At 60.4% G+C, this 24386-nt stretch overlaps 5 protein-coding genes across 14 annotated transcripts; 2 read left to right on the plus strand and 3 right to left on the minus strand.

Annotated features, from left to right (window-relative positions):
- Nucleotides 1-406: 406 nt before the first annotated feature.
- C19H16orf86 (chromosome 19 C16orf86 homolog) lies at nt 407-2038 on the minus strand. Its single transcript, XM_068529452.1, is given in 4 exon segments — nt 407-816; nt 920-1167; nt 1500-1729; nt 1925-2038. Coding segments are annotated over 4 exon segments (1002 nt in total).
- A 196-nt stretch (nt 2039-2234) lies between these two features.
- ENKD1 (enkurin domain containing 1) lies at nt 2235-8826 on the plus strand. 7 transcript variants are annotated; one of them, XM_068527435.1, is made up of 9 exons: nt 2235-2319; nt 2545-2644; nt 2741-2935; nt 3503-3675; nt 4682-4807; nt 4911-5074; nt 5175-5311; nt 5402-5502; nt 5810-7307. In XM_068527435.1, the coding sequence occupies exons 2-9, from the start codon at nt 2560-2562 to the stop codon at nt 5936-5938; spliced, it is 1110 nt and encodes a 369-aa protein (XP_068383536.1). In that variant the 5' UTR covers nt 2235-2319; nt 2545-2559; the 3' UTR covers nt 5939-7307. The 7 variants fall into 7 exon arrangements, with proteins under 7 accessions (XP_068383536.1, XP_068383537.1, XP_068383540.1 ...); XM_068527436.1 differs by having other exon boundaries at nt 2254-2319; nt 2525-2644; XM_068527439.1 differs by lacking the exons at nt 2235-2319; nt 5810-7307 and adding an exon at nt 8541-8826 and having other exon boundaries at nt 2336-2644.
- PARD6A (par-6 family cell polarity regulator alpha) lies at nt 5964-7918 on the minus strand. The gene is made up of 3 exons (XM_068527440.1): nt 7688-7918; nt 7085-7307; nt 5964-6844 (listed from the first exon to the last, which is right to left on the minus strand). The coding sequence occupies exons 1-3, from the start codon at nt 7748-7750 to the stop codon at nt 6093-6095; spliced, it is 1038 nt and encodes a 345-aa protein (XP_068383541.1). The 5' UTR covers nt 7751-7918; the 3' UTR covers nt 5964-6092.
- ACD (ACD shelterin complex subunit and telomerase recruitment factor) lies at nt 8791-12522 on the plus strand. 3 transcript variants are annotated; one of them, XM_068527430.1, is made up of 13 exons: nt 8851-9028; nt 9111-9244; nt 9397-9490; nt 9577-9653; nt 9764-9808; nt 9925-9959; nt 10109-10260; nt 10339-10435; nt 10518-10604; nt 10797-11170; nt 11286-11377; nt 11458-11572; nt 12265-12522. In XM_068527430.1, exons 1-12 carry the CDS (start codon nt 8930-8932, stop codon nt 11534-11536), a joined length of 1365 nt encoding a protein of 454 aa, XP_068383531.1. In that variant the 5' UTR covers nt 8851-8929; the 3' UTR covers nt 11537-11572; nt 12265-12522. The 3 variants fall into 3 exon arrangements, with proteins under 3 accessions (XP_068383533.1, XP_068383531.1, XP_068383532.1); XM_068527432.1 differs by lacking the exon at nt 12265-12522 and having other exon boundaries at nt 8791-9028; nt 11458-12254; XM_068527431.1 differs by lacking the exon at nt 12265-12522 and having other exon boundaries at nt 10339-10420; nt 11458-12254.
- Nucleotides 11659-24083, minus strand: CARMIL2 (capping protein regulator and myosin 1 linker 2). Of its 2 annotated transcripts, none has more exons than XM_068527429.1 (38): nt 24029-24083; nt 23679-23773; nt 23535-23585; nt 23238-23300; nt 23010-23134; nt 22790-22881; nt 22515-22585; nt 22327-22400; nt 22107-22182; nt 21922-22010; nt 21705-21799; nt 21541-21627; nt 21347-21459; nt 20952-21232; nt 20752-20856; nt 20496-20565; nt 20262-20343; nt 20067-20163; nt 19928-19985; nt 19627-19799; nt 19272-19434; nt 19090-19191; nt 17583-17711; nt 17391-17504; nt 17064-17224; nt 16906-16993; nt 16505-16654; nt 16319-16385; nt 15625-15860; nt 14661-14761; nt 14215-14578; nt 14006-14128; nt 13066-13102; nt 12841-12912; nt 12496-12717; nt 12259-12339; nt 11869-11946; nt 11659-11780 (listed from the first exon to the last, which is right to left on the minus strand). In XM_068527429.1, exons 1-38 carry the CDS (start codon nt 24066-24068, stop codon nt 11668-11670), a joined length of 4338 nt encoding a protein of 1445 aa, XP_068383530.1. In that variant the 5' UTR covers nt 24069-24083; the 3' UTR covers nt 11659-11667. The 2 variants fall into 2 exon arrangements, with proteins under 2 accessions (XP_068383530.1, XP_068383529.1); XM_068527428.1 differs by lacking the exon at nt 12259-12339 and having other exon boundaries at nt 20952-21028; nt 21155-21232; nt 24029-24068.
- Nucleotides 24084-24386: the final 303 nt, after the last annotated feature.

The following is a 24386-nucleotide window of genomic DNA, read 5'->3' on the forward strand; positions in this document are numbered from 1 at the left end:
CAAGTTCCTCCTTACCACCCGCCTTTCCATCCCCACTGTTATCTTGTCTGACCTTCAGGTTCATCTGAGGAGGTTTTAAATGCACAGAACCAGGCCCCGCCCCTGCAGATTCTGATTCAATTAGGTCTGGGGTAGTACCCAGGAATCTATATTTCTGTCAAGTTCTTGGGCAATCCAGTTCACTGTACTGGGGAATCCTCCACCCTTCTTCCCAGCTGCTCCCTCTTCAGGCATCTTATTTGGGGAATCACAGTCTGAGAAAAGGAAAAACGTTTATTTTTAGCAAACCCAAGGTCCCAAGTAGGGACAGGGGCAGAATCCCCTCTTCCACCTGAGTGCCTAGGGCCATAGACTGCTGCTCTGGTTCAGGCTTGGGAGAAGGGGAGCCCCCAGTGGGGCAGGACAGTCACTTGTACTGAGGAGAGAGTGGGGGTACAAGTGGGGCAGCACAGACACTTAGCATCTTGTTGATGTCCGCCTGAGTTGACTTGTCCATCTCAGCCTTGAGGCAATCGCTGACCCCCAGGCTGGGCAAACCCCCAGGCTCCTTGCCAGCTTCCTCTCCCAGGGGAACCAGAGTGTAGGTGGGGGTCATGAACATATTGGGGCAGGGCAAAGTGAGGGCTGAGCCCAGCTCACCTGCCGTGGGCAGCAAGGCCTGCAGTTGCTCCACACCTGTCTCCTCGGGGACGAGGGCCAGCTCCGACTCAGGCTTCACCTCAGCCTCGGCCTCCCTGTCCCCCTCCCCTGCCTGGTTCAGCTCAGGGTTGCAATAGTTGATGTACTGGTACAGGGGCCGCAGGCGCTGGGCCTTTCCTGCAAGGACCCGGGGCAGGGCAGGGGCTGGAGCGCCAAGCTGTGCCATGTCAGGGGTCCAGCAGGCGGGGGATAAAGGGAAGGCCCGGGGAATGCCACTCACGCTCCAGTCCTAAGGTCTCTGAGGGCGCAGACACTGGGCTGGCCACCACAGGGAGCACTGGGGTTCCCACACTCTTGCGCTTCTTGGCTTTTTTGTGCTGTTTGGCAGACAGTGAGGGCTCACTCTGGCTACTCTCCCGCTCCTCCCTCTGCAGCGGCATCCCCTGTGGCAGCTCAGCTTCAGCCCTAGGATGGGCTTGGTGGCTAGGTCCTGGGAGGCTAGGGGACAAGAAGGCCTGAGGAGCCAGCCTCCAGCCTTGGCTCCTGTGCCCTGGCCTAGGGAATAGCCCTGTCTGCCTACCACCCCAGGCCCAGATTCTTGTCCCTTTCCTGGTCAGTGAGGCCCGGGGCTGGACAGGGGCCAAGAGCTCATGAGTTCAGTCCCTTACAAGGCTTTGAGACTCCCTCTCTGGATGTTCCCTACATCAGAGCTCTTGAGGGACAGAAGAGGGGAGGAGTGATGGTGGTGGCAGGGGATAAGCATGTACACTGCAGGAATGCCCGATTTAGGAATCCTACAGAATCCACCCCCATTCCACCTCCCCAGCCCTTCAGCTTCTTCCCTCTGAAAGCCCCCTCACTTGACTGGCTTCCTCTTCAGACCATGACTGGTCCTCACAATGGAGGCCATAGGCCTGGGACCTCTCTCCTCTAGTGCCTGCACCTCTGGCTTGTGCCTCTCTTCCTCCAGCTTGAGTCTTTCCTCCTGGATCTTTGGCTCTGAGACTGGTCCTGTTGGACACTTGTCTTCACCCTGGGTTTGGCAGGCCTCATGGGCTGGCACCAGGCACTGATCTCCCATAACTGGACGCTAGAGGTGACACATAGATAACTGGTCACTATGGCCAGGCAAAGGATACAGGGATCAGCCATTAGATACCAAATATGGATGAAGGGCACCAGCCCATGCCCCTCCCAGCCTGTGGAGCCTGTCCTGGCAGTTAGGGGGTCATTGCACAGAAGCTGGTCTCCTAAAGCTCTGTGGCCAAGTGTTTGAAGGCCAGACAGCCTAATGGTCAGAATTCTGCGCATGGCCACCAGGCACCTCCGTAAGCTGTGACTGCCCCAAGGCTGTTCCCTCTTGGGGCCCTGGCCGCTTCTCAGCCCCTGCTGAGGCCATGGCTGCGGAGGATCAGCGCATCCTCGACGGTTGCTTGGGGGACGTGGTGGGTGGGAGGTGGAGGGCGGACCCTAGACTGGTAGACCGTGAGCTGACCCCGGAGAAGGGCCGGGTTGCGAAGGGCAACTGGCAGCCGGTCTGGCCCCACCCTCAGCTGGAACTACAAGCCCCAGAAGGCTTTGCGCCAGGGGCATTGGCCCCTGACCTCAGGGACGGAAACCATTGTTACCTGGCAACAGCAAAGAGGTCGGGTGGCGGCAGTGGGAGGTGAAACTGCTTGGGTGAGTCCCCTGCCCGGGTGAGGAGCTGCCAACGGGGCAGGGAAGTGGGCTGAGAGCGGAGGTGGCGAGCGCAGGCCAGGGTCGGGAGGCGGGGCGAGGGCCGGGAACGCAGGCAGGGCGGCACAGCTAGGGTCAGGGCCCGGGTCCAGGGAGGAGGTACTGGGTTGAGGAAGGGGGTTCGGGCCGGAGATGCATAGCCCGGCAGGCCTCGGTGCACTGTTGCAGAAGGACGACGGCGGCATGTGCGAGGGTCCGTCCCGCATCTCGGGGCCCATCCCCCCAGACCCTACGCTCTGTCCTGACTACTACCGGCGGCCGGCCTCGGGTGAGTTGTGGGGTGCCTCACCCTGGCGAAGCCAGAGCAAGGGTCGGGCCCAGCTCCACCACTGAACTCCGCGCTCCGCCCCGTCTCTTCTCTCAGCCCAAGGGCGCCTTGAGGGAAACGCGCTGAAGTTGGGCCTGCTGACTCCGGACCCCGACCTAGACGCCACCCCTCCCCGCGGCCCCCGCATCGGTCCCGGAGCCCGAGAAATCCTGGAGCGTGGCCGGCGCGGCGTGGGTGGCGTGCTGCTGCAGCTCGGAGGTACCTCCCTAGGCCCAGGGGCCTCCCCCAAGAGTAAGTTCTGGACAGGAGGGACGAGGCGAGTCTGAAGTCAAAGCTGAGATCAAAAGCAGCTGCTTCTCCTTCCCTGAGGAAGGCTCAGGCTTTACCTCTCTGAGTGTTAGTTTCCCCAACTATAAAAGTCCTCTCCTCTTCCTCGCAGGAGAGGACTAGATGAGGTATCCCCCAGAAAACCCATAGCTCAGCTTCATGAATTCATGCATCAATGAAAGGTTGTTTGTTGAGTGTCTACTGTGTGCCAGGCCCTATAGGTGCTAGGAAAACAAGGTTGGAGAAGAGCATCATCGAATCAAGATGAGAGACAATAAACAAGTGAAGTGGTGAATATGATATGCAAGATGATTAATGGTATACTTCGCAATAAAAAATGTAGAAAATCATCAGGAATAGAAGAAGATAATTACTGTGTGAGGAAGGGAACAAGGTGACGAGGTGGACTTAGATGGAGATGTCAGGGAGATCTTTCTGTGGGAGGCAGGGTGTGGGCCTGTGTGTTCACTGTTGTGAGTTGGATTGCATGGGCTGTATGTAGGGCAGAGCCTGGCAACATCTTTTCCTCAGGGAAGGACCCTAAAGACCATGAGAAGGAGAACCTGAGGCGGATCAGGGAGATCCAGAGGCGCTTCCGTGAGCAGGAGCACAGCCGGGAGCAGGACCAGTCCAGGCCCCTGAAGGCTCTGTGGCGCTCACCCAAGTATGACAAAGTGGAGTCCCATGTCAAGGCCCAGCTGCAGGTACCTGCCTCAGGCAGCCAGAAGTATTGCCCATGTTTTTGGCAATTGTACTCTGATCTGAGTTATGAGGAGGAAGGAAAACCGCAGGGAACTAAGGTAACAGGAGTCTAAGAGGTAGCTGGTTCTGCTGCAGAGTGGGGCTGGGGGCTTTCTCAGAAGTGATGATGGCTGGGTGATTCTGAGGGGCAAGTAGGAATTAGGCCAGGGGAGGATGGAGGAGAACATTCTATAGAGATGGAACCTCACGGATAGAAATCCTAAGACCAGAGGGAGTGTGGGCAGTGGGGATGCTGTTTTCAATTCACTGTGAGGGAAGAAGAGCGTGAGGTTAGGCCAAGAAGCCACCTGTACCCACATCATAAAGGGCCACATAATCCACTTCTTACGTTTATTTCTGAGGACAATGGGAAGGGCAGGGGCAGGGGTATGTATGGTGGTAGGATTCTGTCTTGGGTAGATAGTGGCACCACTTCTCTATCCACGGGTCTGAGACGGAGAGGCAGGATTGAGAGAAAAGACAATAAGGTCATATGTGGATGTGTTGAATCAGAAGTATTTGTGGGACTCGCAGGGAGTGGGAATGTGTCCAGCAGGCAGATGGAAAATCAGGTGTGGATGTCAGGAGTGAGACCCAGGAGTTATTGAGGATCTGGCTGAGGACGATGAGACCAGGGAAGTGACCCTGGATTTGAGGGCTTGGAGACCAGTTGTTGGTGACCTTGGTGGGGACAGAGCCAGAAATCTTGGCTAGGAAGGAAAGAAAAAAAGAAATGGTGGCTGAAGCCAGGACTGAGATAGAAGGAGGGGTATTTGTTTTCTTAAAGATGTGAGAAACACACATGTTTAAATGCTGATGAGAAGTGCTCCTTCAAGATGAAGGAGGCCAGGCCCAGAGGACTGGTGATAGAGAAAGATCCTGAAAGGCAGGAGGGCCAGAGGCTTGGTCTTATGGCTTGAGACCCTGACCTCAGCCTGACTGATCCCTCTGCTATGCCTTGGCCTACAGGAGCCCGGCCCTGCCTCTGGGACAGAGCCTGCCCACTTCCTGCGGGCACATTCCCGTTGCGGCCCTGGGTTCCCACCACCCCGTGTCCCCAGTCCCCAGCTAACCCCACCAGGTCCCAATGCTAAGGTGAGAGGATGTGTGAGGGCTGGGAGGTAGGGCAGGGATCCTGGGGAGGTTCAGGGGCACAACACAGTGCTGTCTACTTCATCATGCTTGCCATGTCCTGCAGGGCCCAGGCCCAAGTGTGGACTTCATTACCCACAATGCTCGCACTGCCAAGAGGGCCCCCCGGCGGCATTCTCGCTCGCTGCAAGTCCTGGCACAGGTGCTGGAGCAGCAACGGCAGGCCCAGGAGCACTACAACGCCACACAGAAGGGTCACGTGCCCCATTAGTAGGTCCTACTGCCCAACACCCAGGGTAAGGGACGCTTATGGTGGGTGGGAGCCAACATCTGCCCTGGGATCATCAATCCTGAGTCTGTTGCATCGCAGCTTGTTGGAGCGCAGGGATCTGTGGCGGCAGGAGGCTGAGGCCCGTCAGCACAGCCAGCCGGACCCGGCCATGCCCCCTGGCCACACTTGCATGCCTGAGAACCAGCGGCTGGAGACACTGAGCAATCTGCTCCAGAGTGAGTATGTGGCCAAAGGAAGCTGGCTGGGGAACCCACTGGGGACCAGGCACCCCTGCCCAGCACTTACTGTTCCTGGGGCCCCTGTAGGCCAGAGCCAGCTGCTGCGTGAGCTGGTGCTGCTGCCTGCTGGGGCAGATTCACTGAGAGCCCAGAGCCATCGTGCTGAGCTGGACCGGAAGCTGGTACAGGTAGAGGAGGCCATCAAGATCTTTTCCCGCCCCAAGGTCTTTGTGAAGATGGATGCCTGAGCCCTTTTATGGGGATAGAGTCAGGGGTCTCACTGAGGATTGCTACATGGTTGTAAAGGGCAGGACTGGGCCCCATCATAGAGTGGAGTTCGAAGACAGGAGCAGTGGGATGGGCAGTATCCCCAGAGCACTCTTCCCAGTCACTGGTGGCTGTGGAAGGGCCATCCCAGCCTCGTAACCCCTTTGTCAAAATTAAACCTTTTGTACACAGTGGGGTTTGTTTCCATAAGAGCTTTTCTTACCCTAGAAATGCCAAGCCTGGTGTCCCTCCTGCTGCTTGACTACAGGAAGGTTTCTCTGCTGCCCTTATCACTCCTCCACTCCTGCCTCATGTCCAGGCCAGAAGGCAAGATTGTGGGATCAAGGAGGAGGCTAGGGCTGGGAAACAGAAGGACCATAACTGCATTTGTAGAAAACCTTTAATGTTCCCCAGACTGAGAGGGCCCCATGAGCAAGCTAAAAAACCCCACTGGGGAAGTCCCTGCCATGTCCCAGCTGCCTGGAAGGGCAAGGGGCTGCATCTTTGCCTGTCAGAGGCTGAAGCCACTACCATCTCCTTGAATGCTACTCCCCCAGCCAGAGCTGGCCTGCTCCTGATCATCCAGGGAGGGCAGAGAGCTGCGGGCATCAGGAAGTAGGCGGCTTGGGCGCAGGTCCCAGCATGGAGGCCCCTGAGACAGCCCGTTGGAACAGGGAGGCTCGCGGTTCTCAATGATCAGATCACTGCTGTCATCGTCGCTATCAGGCTCAGCAGGCCCAGGCCCAGCAGAAGGAGGCCCTGTCAGACACCCAGATGCCCCACGCACCACATTATTGCGCTGATTAGCTGGCTTGACAGTGACAATGAGGTTGTGGCTGTTCGCGACCATCATGTCCGTCACTTGGTCCAAGGTCTTCCCAGCTACCTCAATGCCATTGACCTCGAGGATCTCATCACTGACTGCCAGCAGCCCTGTACTCTCAGCCAGGCCCCCTCGTACCAGGCGGGAGATGAAGATGCCTGGAACCCGTTCCAGGCCCTGGGGAGCTACGCGCACACTCATGCCATCTCGGATGTAGAAACCCAGGGGGCGGTCGGAACCATGCTTATGCAGCCGCACCCGTCGGTGGGTCTCAGGCAGTAGGTCCACATCTATGACTGAAGAAACCTGGCGGAAATCTTGTGGCAGGCTGATTAGCAGGGGTGGCCGCGTGCGCAGGGGTGCCACTGGCCGAAGTAGGAGCCCTTTCTTGCGCCGCTGCAGAGAGTTGGAGGCAAAGGCCAGGCCACTGGAATCAGCTTCTGCTGCAGGAGAGGGGGACGCTGAGATCAGAGACCCTGCTTTCCCATTTGGGCCCTTTTCCATCAGGCCAAGGCCTGAGGAAGGGGGCACTATAGCTATTTCCTGCCATTTGGAGGTCAGGCCAAGGGCAGGGACTGCAGAGGGTGAAGCCTGGGCACACTGGGCATGGACTAACCCTTGTAGACTTGCCCTGTCACCCTACCCCACAGAGGCTGCCCACTGTACCCCATCCTCCTCACCCCGCTTCTGCACTAGCAGGCGCAGCGGCGGGGGCCCACTGGCCAGGGCCCGGTGCAGGCTGTCGTCGTTGGTGAGGGGCAGTAGGTTGCCGTGAGCATCCGTATAGCCAAGCAGCACGTCCAGGCCCGGGATCCGGTGTACCGCACGCAGCAACCGAGAGAACTCTTGGAAGCCGCTCACCGAAGCGCGGGGCAGCGCGAAGCGTCGGAACTCGGCATCAAACTGGAGGCCGGGGTGGGGGGGGGGGGGCGGGGAGGGGTTAGGGTGGAGTCCGTGCCCTTTCTCACCACAGTTCCGAAGGTGGCAGGGGTGAGAAAGACAGGGGGGCTTCACAACAGCTGCAGCCTTGCACCCAGTACAAGGGACGCTGTCCAAGGTCTTCTCCCCGCCCTCCAGGTACCCAGGCCACAGAGGGACTCTTGAGGCCGGCAGTAGAAGGAAGGAGGATGGATGGGGGAAAGGGAGAAGAAAAGCCGGAGAATGGGACGCGGAGGATGGAGGAGAGCAAAAGGTGTTGGGGACCAAGGAGCCAGGAAGGGGAGAATGAGGGAATTGGAAGCGCCTAGGGCCGAGGCCGGAGCCGGGGCTGGAGGGGCCCTTACTTTGCTCTTCACCTCGACGATGCTGTCGGGACTGCGTGCCGGAGTCCTCTGCGGCCTGGCCATGGCGGGGCCAGGCGGGCCGGGGATGATGCCCCAGGCGGACCGCCGAGGCGCAGGTGCACAGCCCGGCCGGCCCGCGCCGCCCCGCCCCTGGCGGTAGCACTCGCCCCGCCCTCCTGTCCGGACCGTGACGTCAAGGGGGCAGCGACGGGGAGTTGAACGCGGAGTCCACGTTTCCTAGGAAACGGAGATAAGGGTGGGAGAATCTTTGCGTCCTCTTACGTCATTACGCTACGGTCCCCGCGTCCCGGGAATCTGGGGGAGGGGCTTGGCCGATCCGAGGGGAGAGAGGGAAGTATTTGTTGAATGCCGTGTACTTTTTAAAAAAATTTATCATATTAATCTTTTTAAAAATTAATTAATTTTTTTGGGCTGTGTTGGGTCTTCGTTGCTGGGCGCGGGTTTTCTCTAGTTGCCGCAAGCGGGGGCTACTCTTTCGTCGCAGTGAGCAGGCTTCCCATTGCGGTGGCTTCTCTTGTTGTGGAGCACGGGTTCTAGACGTGCGGGCTTCAGTGGTTGTGGCACGCGGGCTCAGTAGTTGTGGCTTACGGGCTCTAGAGCGCAGGCTCAGTAGTTGTGGCGCACAGGCTTAGTTGCTCAGCGGCATGTAGGATCCCGGACCAGGGTTTGAACCCGTGTCCCCTGCATTGGCAGGCGGATTCTTAACCACTGCGCCACCAGGGAAGCATGAATGCTATGTACTGTTATTTCTACTGGCCTAACAAGACTGCGCATTTTGTAGATGAGGAAACTGAGTCACAACAAATAATTGCTGAACTCCTTGGGGTCACAGGCGTTGAAGTGGCTTTGAGCCACCCACTCGGACCACCCTTGGCTGCAGCCTCAGGCCCCAGATCCCCCCCACTCCATCGGAGCCAGCCCTTGGCCCCTTCCTGCCCAGTGCCACAGGAGTCTTGAAGAACGGCGCAAACGCCCGGCCGCTGCTTGGGAGAGATGCTCGGGGAAGAGTAAGCAGGACAGCATACAGTTGAACCTACACGGGTCTGCAGACAAGTTCCCGAATAGGACGCGCTCGTGCGCACGCGCGGGCACGCTCATGGGCGGGACCTCGACCTCAGGTCCCGCCCAGCCGCCCTACGTTTCCTCTTCCGAGGAGGGGCGGGGCTGCGGCGCCCGCGGAAAACGCGGGCCAGAGGTGCTCGGCTGGCTACCGCGGCGGGAATGGCAGGCTTGGGGAGTCTGGTCCTGCGGCCTTGGATTCGAGAGCTGGTTCTAGGGTCAGAGGCACTCTCAAGCCCGCGGGCGGGGCAGCTGCTCAAGGTGAGTCCCCACCCGCTTCTCAGGGCCTGGAGACCAGTGCTGGGCCCCGGGCGGTGGGTTTGACGCAGGTCGTCGCCGTCAGGTACTGCAGGAGGCCGAGGCCCCGGGCCCGTCCCGCGCTCCTGACACGTCTGAAGGGGCCACGCTACTTGTGTCCGACGGGACCCACAGTATCCGATGCTTGGTGACGCGGGAGGCTCTGAACGCCTCGGACTGGTGAGAGAGGCTCCGCGGAGCCTGGGAAGATTGGAATCCGGTGGGAGAGCAAGAGCCTTGAGCCCGAAGTGGGCGGGTTTCAGGCGGGCGGGTCCCAGGCGGGCGGGGCAGTGTTCAGGCAAGCGCGTTAGTGAGGATCGCGCTCGCTGCAGGGAGGAGAAGGAGTTCGGCTTTCGAGGGGCAGAAGGCCGGCTGCTGCTACTGCAGAACTGCGGGGTCCGCGTCCAAGTCGCCGAGGGAGGCGCGGTGAGTGGTGAGGCTGGCTTGGGTGGGTTACTGGGCCCGACTTCCTGACAACTCCTGAGACCCGGTCCCTGAACTCACTCCTCCAGCCCGCGGAGTTCTACCTCCAGGTGGACCGCTTCAGCCTGCTGCCCACGGAGCAGCCCCGGGAACGGGTGACTGGTTGGTAAGTGGTGCCTCCACCCTCCAGCTGTACTCCCCACCCAAGCCTGGCTGGCGTTGGCGTAGGCCTTGGGCTCCTAGTTATATTGACTGCCTACTACTTCTCTTTCCCAGCAACCAGGACCCGGATGTGCGGAAAAAGCTCTATGACTGCTTGGAGTGAGTTCGGTGTTGGGCTCTTGGGTCAGGTGTGGTTCGGTCAGGGAATGGCAAATCTTGTGTTATCAGATAGGCTTCAGGATTTTTCCTCAGGCTTGTCCTCTCTGTTTCTCTAGGGAGCATCTTTCAGAGTCCACCTCCCCCAGTGCAGGTACTTATAGGGGTTGGCCAGTTGCCCTAACTCCCTGTAGAGTGATCTCTCCAGCCATCACCCCCCTGCTTCCTTAATAAGTCCTTCTCCCCCCCACTCCCGTTCCTCTTCTTTGAGCCTCAGCCCATCCCCCGGTCCTCTGTCCCTAGGCCTTTCACTGTCCCAACTTCTGGATGAGGTAGAGGAGGACCAGGAGCATCGGGGGGCGCTAGTGAGCCTGGCTGAGAGCTGTCTGATGCTGGCAGGCCCTTGCACAGCAACCCCCCTCACCCGCTGGGCGACCTCACGCTGCAGAGCCACGGTCAGTCTGGGGCTTCTCTTGGGACATGTCGGAGTGGGGAGTTGGGCAAGGGCCAAACTGAATGTTCTCATCCTACAGGGAGAAGCTGTGTACTCTGTCCCCAGCCTATGGCTGCACATCTCTGAGAATGACCAGCAAATCCTGAGCTCTCTGGGCCCAGGTCAGAGGGCACAGGGTAAGGAGGACTGGAGAGGTCAAGAGGGGAGTGCCTGCGTGCCCAGTGCCCTCCGTGCTGATAAGCCTCCCCTGACCGCCAGGCCCTGAGCTACCCCCACCACACCCGGCTCTACAGGACCTATCGCTGACTCTCATCTCCTCTCCTCCTTCCTCACCCAGTTCCTCAGGTAAGCTGGTGTTCAGGCCCCATGTTCTTGGTGCTGTCTATCATTTAGATGCCTGGGCTACACAGGATGCTGTGAAAGGGTGCACAGCTGGGTGGGGGGGTGAACACAGTTCCTGCAGGCCTATGTTCACAGGTCATTCAGCTAGTCTGAGCTGAGAGGTCTGTGCCCATGGTGAGTCCGCTTCCTCCTCAGGAACCCCTGCCCTACCCAGCCACATGCTGTCAGAGGAAAGTGGTGCCAGTATCAGCCTTCTGCCTGCCTTGCCCTTGGCTGCTCCAGACCCAGCGCAAAAGGGCAGCTCCCAGCCCCTGTCAACCATCTGCTCAGCCCATGGCCCCCTGCCCCCCAGTTCCCCACACCCCAGCCATGTACCCAACTCCCCACCCCTGAGCTGCACCCCAAGTCTGTCACCCCTTGGCCATGTCCCCAGTCTACACCAGGCCCATGTAACCATGACCCAGAGACCTAGTCTGGAGTTCAAGGAGCTAGGGTTACCCCCCAAGACCGGGCAGCACTCTCCAAGGACAAGAACCACCAAGGGAGCCCTGGAGTCCAGCCCTGTCTGGGTGAGCATAGCACCCCTTACAACTGGAGGGTAGAATGGGGCTGGGCTGGGGGTAGCCTTGGATGAGGTTAGGGGCCTTTTTGGTCCCTCTCCAGACACCATACCCCCCCCTTCAGGACCCCCAAAAGAGGCATCGTGATGGTTCTGCCTTCCAATATGAGTACGAGCCACCCTGCCCCTCCCTGTGTGCCCAGGTCCAAGCTGCCAGGTGAGTGCCTGGGGGTGCCCCCAGTCTCTTGGTTACCTGTCCCAGTCTCCATTGGCCTACAACCATGGTTCTCTTCCCAGGCTCCCTCCCCAGCTTGTGGCCTGGGCCTTGCACTTTCTGATGGAGCCACAGCCGGAGGCGGAACTAACCCAGGTGTGAGGGGTCATGTGAGCACGTGGGAGGATGCGTGCACAGGTCCGTGCCTGGGGGTGGATAAACAAACAGGGCTCCACGCCAGCTTCCTTTAAGTTTTTTAATAAAATAATCTCATGCGGCAGGAAAGGAGAAGGTCAGGGGTTGGGGCCGCTGCCTCTTTGGTCTGTGGCTGGGGATGATGGGCTCCGCTCAGGGCCCGAGGGCTCTGTAGACTGGGGGGGTAGAGGCTCGGCTCCGAGGCCAGATCCTGCACAGGGAGAGGGGAAGAGAGAAAGGGTCAGGACTGTCGACTGAGCAGTCCTGCCGCCCACCCAACTGGCTCCAGCCCCCTTTACCTATGCTTGGAGATGGAGGTGTCTCAAGCTTTGGCCTGCGCTTGAGGACAGGGGAGCGCTGCAGCCGCAGGGGCCGTTCTGAGGGATACAGAAAGACTTGGGGAGGGTTGCTAAGGGCTTGCTGCCTGTCCTCGACCCCCACGCACACTTGCCTTCAGAGCCTCCCCCTTCCCCGGCATCCTCCCACCCCTGGCAGAGGTTGCTCTTGTGGAGGTAGAGCCAGGGCTAGTAGGAAGGGCTTCGCAGACCCTTGCTCCTGGCCTCTGGCTCCCTGATTTCTCAACCCCTCACGCCACTGGTGGCCCCCTCCGAGGACCAGAGCCTCGAAGGGAGCCCACCCTCCCCCATCTCCTCCTGCACTCAAGCACACATGGAGGTGTCTCCCCTCACCAACAGGGGCCTGGAGCTGGTCCTCATGCACAGACACTGCTCGTCGCCCCGCCAAGAGAGGCCTCGGCCTCAGCTGGCCATCTGGGGGAGGCCAGGGTATCAGGGTATGGTCCCAACAGCTGCCCCCGCTCCAGCCCTTGCCTCCCACCTTCAGGGTCCCCAGAGGAGCTGAGTTCCCAGCAGGGACTCCTCCAGGCCCTAGCCCAGTATTGGGTGGGGGCTAGGGTACCTGCTTACCTTCATTCCTGGAGCCTAAGCAGGAATCCTCTGGGAGGCCCAGGCTGTCTGGGGAGGGGCTGGCTCTTCGGGGGCTTGGGCTGGGACAAGGGGAGGGGGGGCCTGGACCATCCTGTTGACCCCAACCACGGCCCCTGAGCTCTGCATTCAGCTGCTGCCCTAGTGTCTTCCAGGTGGCAGACTCGGGCCCCTGGCCCCCTGGACCAGGTCTGCATGAAGGGTCTGCAGGGAGAAAAGTGTGAGCCGAGACCTGGGCCAGGCGCCGGAGGTGAACCTGACCAATGGTCTGATCCCCTCCAGCCTGTCCCTGCATGACCCCCAACATACACAGTGGCCCTCACTCACCAGCAGACACAGAGTGGGTGCGGGACTTGATCGAGATGGGAGGGGCCTCTGTGGAACTGTCCATAATGTCACCTGCAAAGGCGGGGCTGGGGGCTTAGGCTTAGTGAGGGGAAGAAAAACATGGCTATTCCCACTCTTCTGCCAGGGAGAGCAAACCCCTTGGGGACTATCTATCTATCTCCTCCTCCCCAAAAATGTACTGCCATAGCCCAGGGTCCCACTTACCATCTGAGCCAGCCTTCTTGATCTCTCCATCTTTGCTCTGTAGGAAATAGGGAAGTCAAGCTTGATCCTGTCCCACCCTCATGCTAGCCTTGTCCTTTTATTCATTCTTGTTATAACTGCCACTAAATGCCCACCGTGGGCTGGGCAAGAACATGGCAAACCCAGTCCTGGTCCTCTTGGAGCTCAGTCTGTGATGGTGGACAGTTAACACACACAAGCATATGCAAGCACAGACACACACAGTAATTTCTTAATTCTGAGATTCACTTTCTATACCTTAATGTTTCTAAATTCAAGCTGAGTTTCACTTCATTTGTGTTTCTTATTTTCCTGAAGTTGTTAAAGGGATAGTCCGTAGGGTGGTGGTTCTCATTAGGAACTGTGATCAGAGAGTGGCATCAGCAGGGTGGCCATGGAAGAGAGTCAAGGAAGGCCCACAGGGAAATACAGGGATGGATGAAGAGGGACCTGGTGTAGCCCATGGGTGGGGATGAGAGGCTGGAAGTGGGGCAGGGAGGAGTTCCAGACAGAGGAACCTGTGTAGAGGCTCTGAGATGAACCGGGGTTGAGAGCAGTGAGGTGAAAGCAGTGACCAGGGCTGAGACCCCACTGGGCCTTGAGGCAGGATTAGGAGTCAGGGCAATGTCTTGAGAGGAAGCCGCTGGAGGATTTGCTATTTCAAATGCAGATGGCAAAGCCAGATTTCTGTTAGATCTGCAGAGAAAGGACCATCCGCTTCAAGGAGGAGGTATCAGTGGCCTGGGTCAGGGTAGAAGCCAAGAGAGAAGAAAGGTTGACTCTGACTTTTGTGGGGAGGGAAAGAATCGACAGACCTGGCTGTGTGTCATGAGTCTCCTCCTGGTCACATAAATCACCCACATAAAACGAGCTACGTGTCACCTGCCTCCTGACTTCCCACGTGTGGCCCTTCCCAGCTCACTTGCTTCCTCTTGCCTTCGGCACTCCCGCTGCCTCTGCTCACGCCGATCCTCTGCAGCATCACTTGTACTCGCTGTTCAAAGGTTGGGGCCAGCTCTGTGTCTCCCCGCTCCAGGGGCTGCTGCTGGGAACAGAGATACCCGAGTGGGGAGAGAGCCCACGGCCCTCACTGTTCCTGCAGAGCCTTCGCTCCCTGTCACCAGGCCTTACCTTGTCAGGTCTGGCACCCAATGTTGTCTCCTCCTCCTCAGCAGGTAGCAGTATCATGGAGTAGGCCTTGCTTTCCCGAGTGTATCGAGGCCGACTCCTGCGGGTGGGGTCGGGGCTGCTGGTGCCCCCATCAGCCCCACCAGCCTCCTCACCACGGCCAGGACGGGCTGGTGGCCGAAGCAAGTCCCCAAGTGTGGTTTTTCGAGAGCGGGGAGCTGCCCCAGGGCTGGTCTCTAGATCAGGCCGTGACCCACGTGTTGAACGAGGCTTCTTGAAGGCAAAGAGAGTGCCCAGCTTCTTTCGAAGTGTACGGGGGACAGGGGTGGTACCCCCCTCGGCTGCTGGGTCCTCCTCGGGGGTCCAGCTGTGGGGACAGCCAGCAGTAAGTGGGAAGGCCCATGGAGCATTCTACCCTCTCCCACCCCTTGCAGTTGCCCCTTACTCACAGGCGATCCTGATGGATCAGCCTTTTGGAGAAGAATTCCTCCACGCCCTCGTCCACACGGGCACTGAGCCCATTCCCTTCCTGCGGCAGGGCCGGGGGCACCTGAGGAACACCACAGGGTTAAGGCTCTGGGCTGAGTGCAACTGTGACTGCTCTCCACCTTCCTTGTCCAACGGCAGGCTCTGGGCAACTCCAGGACTTGGGAGCTGCAGTGACCCTATAGGGCTGCTGACACAAGCTCTCCCACTGCCCAGATGGTGGGCAGAGATGCTGGTTTCACGTACCCCCCTCGCCTGTAGTTGGCCCTGGACATACCCAGTTCACGCCCATGCTTGTCCCACAGAGTATCCTAAACACCCTGAACCACCTGGTCACCAGCGGGCTAGAGCCCACGCACCCGCTGGGTCACACGTTCCCACTTGCCATCCCCTCTGCTCCAAACAGTTCCCTGCAGTACCTTCCACCCCACCCCACCCAGCCTGCTGCCGGCTCAGCGGCGCCTGCTGCTGCGTCAGACCCTCTGGGGGGCCTCAAGCCGGCTCCTCCCCGCCTCTGGCCCCGTGCCCACTGCCCGCGCCAGTACCCAGCCCACACATACACCCGCACTGGACGTGCAGTAAACGCAGGACTGTCCCCACAGCCAGGGGCCCAGCATCTTTCATTAACCCCGGGGGGAGGGAGGATAAGACAGACACCCCCTCTCGCACATCTACCGACGCAGCGGCCAACCTGAGGCAGAGTCCTACACCCAAGCGCTCCCTCAACGAAATCCACACACTCTCCACACACTCGTGACCCCGCATGAGCATGGGGTGGGGGCGTTGGCCAGGAAGAAGCCAGAACTCGGCAGTATGACCAGGTGGTCTTGGGCACCCACCTCCCTGCAGGCCATCACCCGTAAGGTGCGAACGGGCCACTCGCGACCCCCAATTCCACGAGCTCTGGAGTGGGGGTAGGGCGCTCACCTGGGGGCCCCCCGGCGGCGGGCGGTGGTGGTGCTGGCGCCGTGGCCGCGGCCGGGCCCGGGTCGGATGGCGCAGGGGCTGCCCGGCGGGTGGCAGGTCCATGCGAGGCAACGGGCCGGCCGGGGGCCCAGGGGCGGCGGGGCTCGGAGAGCCACGAGCGGATGGCCCCGCCTGCGGCTCTGCATCTTCCCCCGGAGCCGCCAGCTCGGGCTCCGGCTCTGGTTCCTCAGCAGCACCTGACGGGAGAGCGCCAGAAGAGCACCGAGCGCCAAGCCCAGGGAGGTGGCGGCGGCGGCGCTAGGGCGGCGGGGGACCCGCCCAGGGCGCGGGGAGGGGCCCAGCTACGCTGCCCGCCCCTCCCCCGCCGCCGCTGTCCGTGGTGCTGAGCGCGGCCCCGAGCGGCGCGCGGCGCCGCCAAGCATGCGCATCCTGGTGGTAGGGAAAGGGTTGGGGGGGGCGGGGAGGTAACGAGGTGAGAGGAGACTGTGTCGGGGCCCTGGTCTGCTCAGGTCCCACCCTGTGCTAACTGACCACAGCGGACCCCAACTTTGCACGTTGCACGGGGGTCCTGGCCCAGCCCACTCAAGGGTCAGGGAGTTCCCGGGACAGGGGTGAATGTATGTGTCTAGGTGTCCAGGTCTAATGGAACTTCAGCCCAACCTGAGTAGCTCTCTTCCCCCGGGCCCTGACTTACTGTGAGTGGAGGGGACCAGGTGAAGACAGCGGTTGGATTCAGGCCACTTCTGTGGAGGACTGTCATCCTGGTGGGGAAGACACAAACTCAGCCTGGGGTGGCGGGGAGCTGCCTCCCCTCCTTCCACACTCCAGAACAAGATGGGAAGATCTAGGGTTCTAGGCCCAGAGTTCTAGGACCACCTACCTTCTGCTCCTCTTCATTCTCCTTTTCCTTCTCCTCAGGGAAGAAAAGACCTTCCAATTCCCCAGGCCCAGGGGGGCTGGGCTCGCCTCCATCTAGTGCCAGTATGACAGGGGGCATTGCCTCTGTTGCCTGTTGAGCCAGACTCTCCACCTGCAATACCAGGCACCCCAAAGATGGACAGGCAGGGCCTCAGCCATAGTCATATCAGTGCAAAGGGAACCCTGAAATACCCCTGGGCTATCTAACCCCAGAAGACATTACAGAACCCCTGCAAGGCAGTGGCCACGTCACTGTGTGTGTGTGTGTTTGTGTGTGTGTGTGTATGCATGTGTGTGTATGTATGTCTGTATGTATGTGTGTGTGTGTATGTGTGTGTGTGTAAGCACACAGTTCCTGCTCACCAGCCGATCCCGGGCTGCACTCAGACCCGCCACAGCCTGAGCCACAATGCTCTCTGCCAAGGTCCCTGTGACTGACAGGCGCATGTCCCTGATGGCAACAGAGGGCAAGGGTTAGTGTGCTGTCTCTACCCAGCCCAGCCCAGCCCTATCCAGCCTACCTGAGCCTCGTGAAGGCATCTTGCAGCAGGTACTCTGGGAGCAGCTCTGGGAGACCCCTTGAGCCTCCCAGGACCCCCTCTAGCTGCTCCCTCCACCTGGGTCCCTGCAGCATCTGTGGGCAGAGGCTCCTTGTGGTGTCCAGTGTGGTCTGAGTGAAGTCCTGGGCGAAGGTCAGAGCACGGTGAGGGTGTGGCTGGGGCCCAGACCAATTGGCTTGAGGCTCCAACCCTCACAGAACATTGACTCAGGGGATATCACAGGCAAGCCTATGGATGGGGGTCAAGCCTGAATATGGAGGTGGGGCTGGGGCAAGGGCACTATCTCACCTGAATGTCCCGGCGGCAGACCTCGCCCACCTGTCCCAGGAGGCCCTCCAGCTTCTGCCGCAGCTGCCATTGGTGGCTTGGGGAGCTCCCAGCCTCATGTAGAATGGGGAGAATCTGGAGGCCAAGGAGAAAAGGAGTTGCAAATTGACACCTAAGAGGGGAAGGGTCCTCGTAGTGGGAGGGGGTGCTCACACTGAGAGAGAAGTTGGCATTTTGGATGGCCTCCTCGGCCTGGTGCACAGCAGCTTCACCCTGGGGCCCAGCCCCACAGCCCAGCAACTCCACGTGCTCCTGCACCGACTGACACAGTTCATTCACTTCCTGGAGGGCAAGAGGAATCAGTCTCAGCCTGGTCCCCTCCCCATCCCCTGACTGCCTCCTTCCTAAGGTCTCCAACAGGGTGAGTGAGGTCCTGAAACCGATACCATCAGGACAGCCACTTAGGGACCCTATCTGTTCAAGGAGGGAGAGCAATGTCTCCTTTAGTTCATTGTAGTGACTTTATATATACTTCCTAAGTGTCCAGAATAGGAAGGAAAAGAGCTGTTAGTCATGTCGGTGTTTTAGAAGCTCAGTCTGTTCATCATCCAGCTAGAGGACAGATTGAGGGATGAAGAGAAATGGGAGTGAGGAGCCATGGAGGAAGGACCAGGGGGAGAAAAGCATAGTTGGGGTGGGAGTAAAGAGTGGTGTGTTTGAGAGAGTCGGTCAAGAGGCAGAACCAAGGAGGTCTGTGGGGGCTTCGGTGTGGCCAAGAGAGACATGGACTGAAGCTCTGTCCACAGCACTTGGTGGGTGTGGGCACCAGCAAGATTGGGCTCCAGGGTAGAGAGAAGAGAGAGATGTGGGAGATGATGAGATCACCTGAAGACATAGAATGTGAAGCCCCTGCAGGATGTCTGGGTCATGATGACTGGGCTCTGGAGCTTGGGAGAGAAGTGGGAATTGGGAATGGACGGATGGGGAACATCTCACCAAGACAAGGTACTGGAGGGAGATGAAGCCAGAAAAAGGGTCACTGGGTTTGGCCACAACAAAGGTCAGTGGAGAGGGAAGGGAAGCCCCGTGAATGGGAAGTCACAGGTGGGGCTACAGTTGGGGGTGGAGAGAAATGACTGAAGATTTTAAAATACCTCCTGTCTTTAACAGGGGAGCCTATTTAAATGCTTTAAGGGAATTCCCTGCAGTCCAGTGGTTAGGACGCCACACTTCCACTGCAGCAGGCCCGGGGTCAGTCCCTGGTCTGGGAACTAAGATCCCGCAAGCTGTGCAGAGCAGCCAGAAAATAAAAAAAGAAAAAGAAAAAGAAAAAGAAAAGGTTTGTAGGAAATACACACCGTAAAGTATTTGCATAGGTGACAGGGCATATTGCTAGCAACATACTCTTAAGCAGCTCAGGACAAAAAAAGTTCTGTGTGCTAGTCTTGTAATTTTTCTGTAAGTTTAAAATTAGTTCAAAATTAAAAGAAAGGAAAAAAAATGCTTTAAAAAAGCAACTAAGAATGTTATTTGGGGGAACTATTTCAAGAGCCTTTGGCTCCTCTGCAGATCAAGGAAAGGGACTTGTCTGGGACAGTAGGATTCAGGCACCATGGCCCCAGGAAAGTCAGAGCCTCAGACTTACGGAGGCTCTCAGCTGCCACAGCTCTCCCCATCCCCTACCTTCGGTGTGCTCAGCGTCGAGAGAGGGGATTCTGACCTGTTCGGAGGGGTCTGACCCCAGACCTAGTGGCTTCGAGCGGGAGGTGCAGTCAGTAGAAGCATGGTCTGCGCGGTTGTTCCGCAGGAGACAGGCTTGGATCTGGGCACAAGAGATACTGAGAAGTGGTGGGGGGTGGGGCCAAGGCACAGAGGAGGGCGGGGAACAGAGGGAACCCCCACCTGGTACACGGCACGTGCTGTCAGTTCAGGGCGGCTGCGCTGCGCCTGGGCCACATCGTTCAGTGGCAGAGGCATGGCCTTCAGGCTGCGGTTCTGCTCCAGGGCCTGTGCCACGTCCAGCAGGCCCACAGCAGACGTGTGGTTCCGGTCCCAGACCACAGACCTGGGCCGGGCCAGGGTTCAGTCGGGGGCGGAGCTCTGCAAGGCCCCACCCAACCCCGCTTGCCTTTCCATTCGTCTGGAGCACCCCTGCGCGCCACTTGCTCCGCTTCGTTCAGCTCTGCCCCTTAGCCCAGTAAGCCCCTCCATACACGCCCTCCTCCCCCATTGGTCCCACCCCTCTGACCCCGCCCACCGGAGCCTCGTGTTGACCCGAAGCGCCTTGGCCAGCATCTTGGCGCCGGTGTCCCCCATGGCGTTGCCGCTGATATCCAGGGCTGTCAGGTTAGGATTGGCGCCCAGGGCCCGGAGCAGGACGCTGGCGCCCAGTTTCAGTCGCGACTCAGCCACGGACAGGGACTGCAGGGGCTGGGGTTAAGAGAAAGCCATTTGTGGTTGGAGTCAGTGGTCAGCAAGCAAGGCAGGTCAGGGAGCAGGAGTAGGAGGGGTCACAGGGGTCCATTGCCTGAGGATCCCGCATGGTTCCGCGAACTCACACAGTCGTCATCCTGCATGAGCTGAACAATCCGGTGCAGGACGTCGTCCAGGGTCTCCCTGTGGGCAGGGGCAGCGGTTGGCGGGAGACCCGGCTGGTGGGGTGCTGTTGGGAGGCCCAGGAGTGAGATGGGGGCTCACTTGCACCGGACGTTGAAGTTCCTTCCAAGCGCCACGTGTCGCAGGGACCGACTCCTCCCGATGGCCAGCACCAGAGTCACCATGTCTGAGCCGAAGCCTGGGGGTGGCTCAGGTCAGGCACAAGGCGAGGCTGCGGGAGTGGGAGGGGTGGGAATTTGGTGGATGGTGGGAGTATGGGTTTCTGGGCGGCCTCACCATTATCCGCCAGATCCAGGGAGCTCACTGCGCCAGCGTCGCACACTAAGTCTTGAATCACCTGAGCGCCGGCGGAGCGCAGCTGAAGGTGGAAGGTGGAACGCGCTCAGGCCAACAGGCCACAGGTGGGGAGGATCAGGCCAGCAACGGCCCAGCGCTTCCGCCTCGCAGCCCCAGCCCCACAGCCGACGTGTGGGTCCACTGCCCGCTCTCATCTCCGGGCCGGGCGCTCACCTCACAAGCGCTGAGGTCCAGGTGCAGGTCGTCCATGTGCGTGTTGAGCGCAAGGCCTTCCAAAAGCGCCCTGGGAGGGAATGTCACAGGGGGTGGCGGGAGCTGGGAACAGGGGCCCTAGAGCGCGAATAGCAAGAAGGAAGGGCCAGGATGCCAGGAGGGTCATGGGTGCGATACGAGCGGGGTGAGGTGCTGGAGGCCAGGCCTGGGTGGTGGCCGCACAGACGGGGACCTGGCCGTGGGCAGGGACACTGACCTGAGCGCGTCCGGCGGCAGCTTGCAGCCCGCCAGGCACAGGTGCCGAAGCGTCGCGGCGCGGCTGAGGAAGAGCTGCAGCGCATCAGGCGCAGCCCTGGACTTCCTGGGGCGGGGGAGCGGGAGCAGTGGGCTTCCTGGCGCGGGGAGGCGGCTCCCGGCAGAGTCCCACCCCCGCCCCGCCCCGCCCCGCCCCCTTACGTGCGGGAGAACACGTTCCTCGAAGCGTCGAGGTGGGTGAGGCTGGCGCAGCAGCCGCGGGACAGCGAGGCGAAGAGCTGCGGGAGGAGCGTGTGGGCTACACTGGCCGGGGGACTGAGCCCCTTCCCGCCCTGCCCTCCAGTCGACCCTTGGGCCTTAGGCCCGGCCCCACAAATCATCCCCCCCACTGACCACCCCCTCACAGTGTCCAGGGCGGTGTCAGTGCCTGCGAGATTCAGGAACGTCAGAATATTAGGACGGCTCAGGAAGCTATAGAGGCCCTGGTGGGAGGATGGAGATGGGAGGGAGTGAGTCAGGGATCACCCCACCAAAAGCCTCCTGACACTCCACTGCCGGCGGCGCCCCCAATCACCGCCCTAAGGATGGCCACTCACCCCATTGTCCTCCGAGGCCCCCAGTGCCCCGGGATTCCCGGAAAGGTCCAAGTGGGTTAGGGCAGAGTCAAAGGCTGCATTGGAAGCCAGCGCCCGGCCCAGAGCCCTCATTCCTGGTGGTGGAGGAGGGGGCTCACAATCAGGCTGCCCCACCTCCCAGCTCCACCTCCCCCAGCCATCCTCAGCCCGCCTACCTCGCGGCGTCAACCCAGTCTGCGCGAGGGTGAGTCTCCTCAGGGCTCCAGGATGATGCTCTAGGTGTCTGCTGAGTGCAGCCACGCCTGGGGGACGGGGGCAGCCATGTGGGTCTCACCTCCTCCAGCGCCAGCCACCGGGGGTTCCCCAGGCTCAGCCGTACCTCGGTCATCCAGCACGTTCCCCGCCAGGCTGAGCTCCCGCAACCCGGAACTCGTGTGCCCTGCCAGGGCCTGGGCCAGTCGCCGGACAAAGTCTCTGGGGACCAGACCCCAGGTGTGAGGCTCTGACCCTGGATTCCCAACTCTTCCCCAGGCCACTAGTCTCTCCATCCCAAGCCCCCAGACTCCCCTCCCCAATCCCTACCCTGTCCCCCCTACCCCCTCAGGCCACAGGTCTCCAGCACCAGCTCCTCCAGGTGGGATGACTGACTCATCATGTGCAGAATCTGTTCCAAGACCTCAAGGCTCTGAGAACCAGAAGGTGGGGGGCGCTCAGTGGGCTGCACCCTGGCCCCCCGGCCATGCCGCCCCCCCACCCCCCGCCACCACCCCTATGCTCTCACCAGCTTCATGTCCACGCAGGAGAGGCACCGGAACCACAGGTTGTAAGACAGGGCGGCCACACTCAAGGCCAGGTCCCTGGATGGAAGAAAGGGCAGGGGCAGAGCTCAGGGCCCTCCAGCCAGATCCTAGGCCTAGCATCCCCCCTCCATGGAGAGGCTAAGGCCCAGGAATGTGGGTCATGGGATCTTCCTCTCTTCACAGACCTTGCAGGCCACTCACCGACTTCCCAGATGGCTGAAGTCGCCTAGGCTGAAATGGCGGCAGCCCTGACGATGGTAGATGGTGTCCACATCCTGGGTGGGAAGAAAGTACCTCCAACTTACTTGGGACACAAGGCGTAGGGAGGGATTCAAAGCACACGGGGGATCAGATGTCTCCAGAGCCCCCAGAGAGGGCCCTACTCTCACCCACTGAATCTCCTCTCGGAAAGGGAAGCCATTGTAGTCACACAGAGCCTCATATGTCTCCGAAAAGCCACCTGTGTTGGTGCCAGGTGTGTGATGGGGCAGGGGTGGGGGAAAGAGAGAGACAAAAGGTTAGAGATGGAGGAAGATCAGCCTGAAGCTGGGTAGTGGCTGTGCCTTGAGTGGCTCTGTTCAGTTTGTGAGACCTCCAAATCCAGGGGTCAGGATGCAGGAGGGGGTAGGCTGGAAGCCCTGTGCGGCCCCACCTTGGCCCTTACCACAGGGGCTGCTGGGCGAGGTGGCCTCTGAGGGGCTGCTTCTCTCCAGCCGAGCCAGCATGGAGGGGGGCGTGGGCCTCCGGAATAGCTTCCTGAGGAGGGACATGGAGAAGGAGGCAAGGGACTTCTAGGCCCTGGGAGTGAGGTCACCCACTGTGCCATCCAGAGCACCCCTCGCTGCCCTCCTTCACCCCCAGCCCCCTCAGTTGCTGGGCCTCACCCAAGGGTTGAGCAAGGGAAGACCTTCCTGATGGCAGCAGCGATGTGCTGGGCCAGCTGTTCCAGGGCAGCCACACCAGGAAATTCCAGGACCAGTTCAGGCAGGGACTCCAGCTCAAAGATGACCTAGGGTGGGTGGGTGGGGCAGGGGATGGGCTCCAAGTGTGGGGCAGGTTGGGGGGAGGGGAAGACCAGACTGCAGGCCCTGGTGGGGCACTAGGGGTCTCACCTGAGGGGGTGTCTCCTGCAGCGCCATGGCCTGGACCTCCAGGTAGCTGAACGTGCAGTCCACCTGCAGAGCGCCTGGGTCAGCCTGGACCAAGGCCCAAGCCCCACCCTCTTGGGAGCCCAGTCCTTTGTGCAGCCTGGATCTCAGAGCTGGACCTGACTACACTCCAGTCCTGCCTGCTGCCGGGAGCCCAGTGCTGTTGGAAGGGCAGAGCCCGCAAGGACACCACCACAGATGCAGCCCTCATCAAGGAAGTTGCTCGAGGGCAAGGGGTGGCAGCTGGGCCCTGGGACTCACCCTCAGGGGAAGGCAGGTGTGGAGCAGGTAGGCTCTCCATCGGAGCAGTGCCTGAGGGGAGAGAGTGTGTGACACCCTGGGCAGGGCAAGAGCCTCTTTCTGCCGGGGCCCCAGTGGCCCTCCCAGCCTCTGCCCCCGCCATACCAGGACATGACCTTGCTCAGCACCCTCCCGCTCTGGCAGCCAGGTTTTCAGCAGCAGCTCTGCCTCCTTGGGCCACAGGAACCTGGTGATCTCGCCTGTGGAAGGGCAGCCTGCTGGGCAACTGGTCCTCCCATGGAGGTCAATTCATGCTCACGGTCTGTACCGGGCTAGGGGGCCTGGGCTCATCTGTGGGCCAGCGAGGAAGGAGTGGAGTGGATTTGGGCCGGCAAGCCCTCCCGAGGAGCAGAGGGAACCGCTTGCCCGGTGCCACGAGGCACTGGGTGGGCCTCTGCTTTCTGGGGCTGCTCTGCTTCCTCCCAGCCAAGAAGGCGACAAGGGCCAGCGCTTACCTCGCAGCTCGCAGGATATGCCGTCGGGGGTCTGGGCCATGCGGCCGGCCCGGCGGCCGGGTGGCCCAAGGAACTCCGAAGAGAAACGGTAGCGGCGGGCGAGCACAGGAAGCCTGGGGCCTCGGCGCGCGCTGCAGCCACCTGCTCCTCCTGCAGCGGAAGGTAAGCGCCGCTTCCTGCCAGGCCGCCCCCGGCCCGGCTCCTCCCTGCCCGGCCTCCGCGGGCTGGGAGAAGTCGCGCGGGTACGACGGTGTAGGAGGGGGGCAGATCCCAGCTGCCCGCCCGCGCCGTCGCTCAGGAGCTACTCCGTTAGGGCAGACCTGGGGAGGGAAGGGAGAGGTGTGGCCGGGAGGGTCTC

This window comes from Eschrichtius robustus, chromosome 19 (genome assembly GCF_028021215.1).
Source record: "Eschrichtius robustus isolate mEscRob2 chromosome 19, mEscRob2.pri, whole genome shotgun sequence".
NCBI classification, from domain to species: domain Eukaryota; kingdom Metazoa; phylum Chordata; class Mammalia; order Artiodactyla; family Eschrichtiidae; genus Eschrichtius; species Eschrichtius robustus.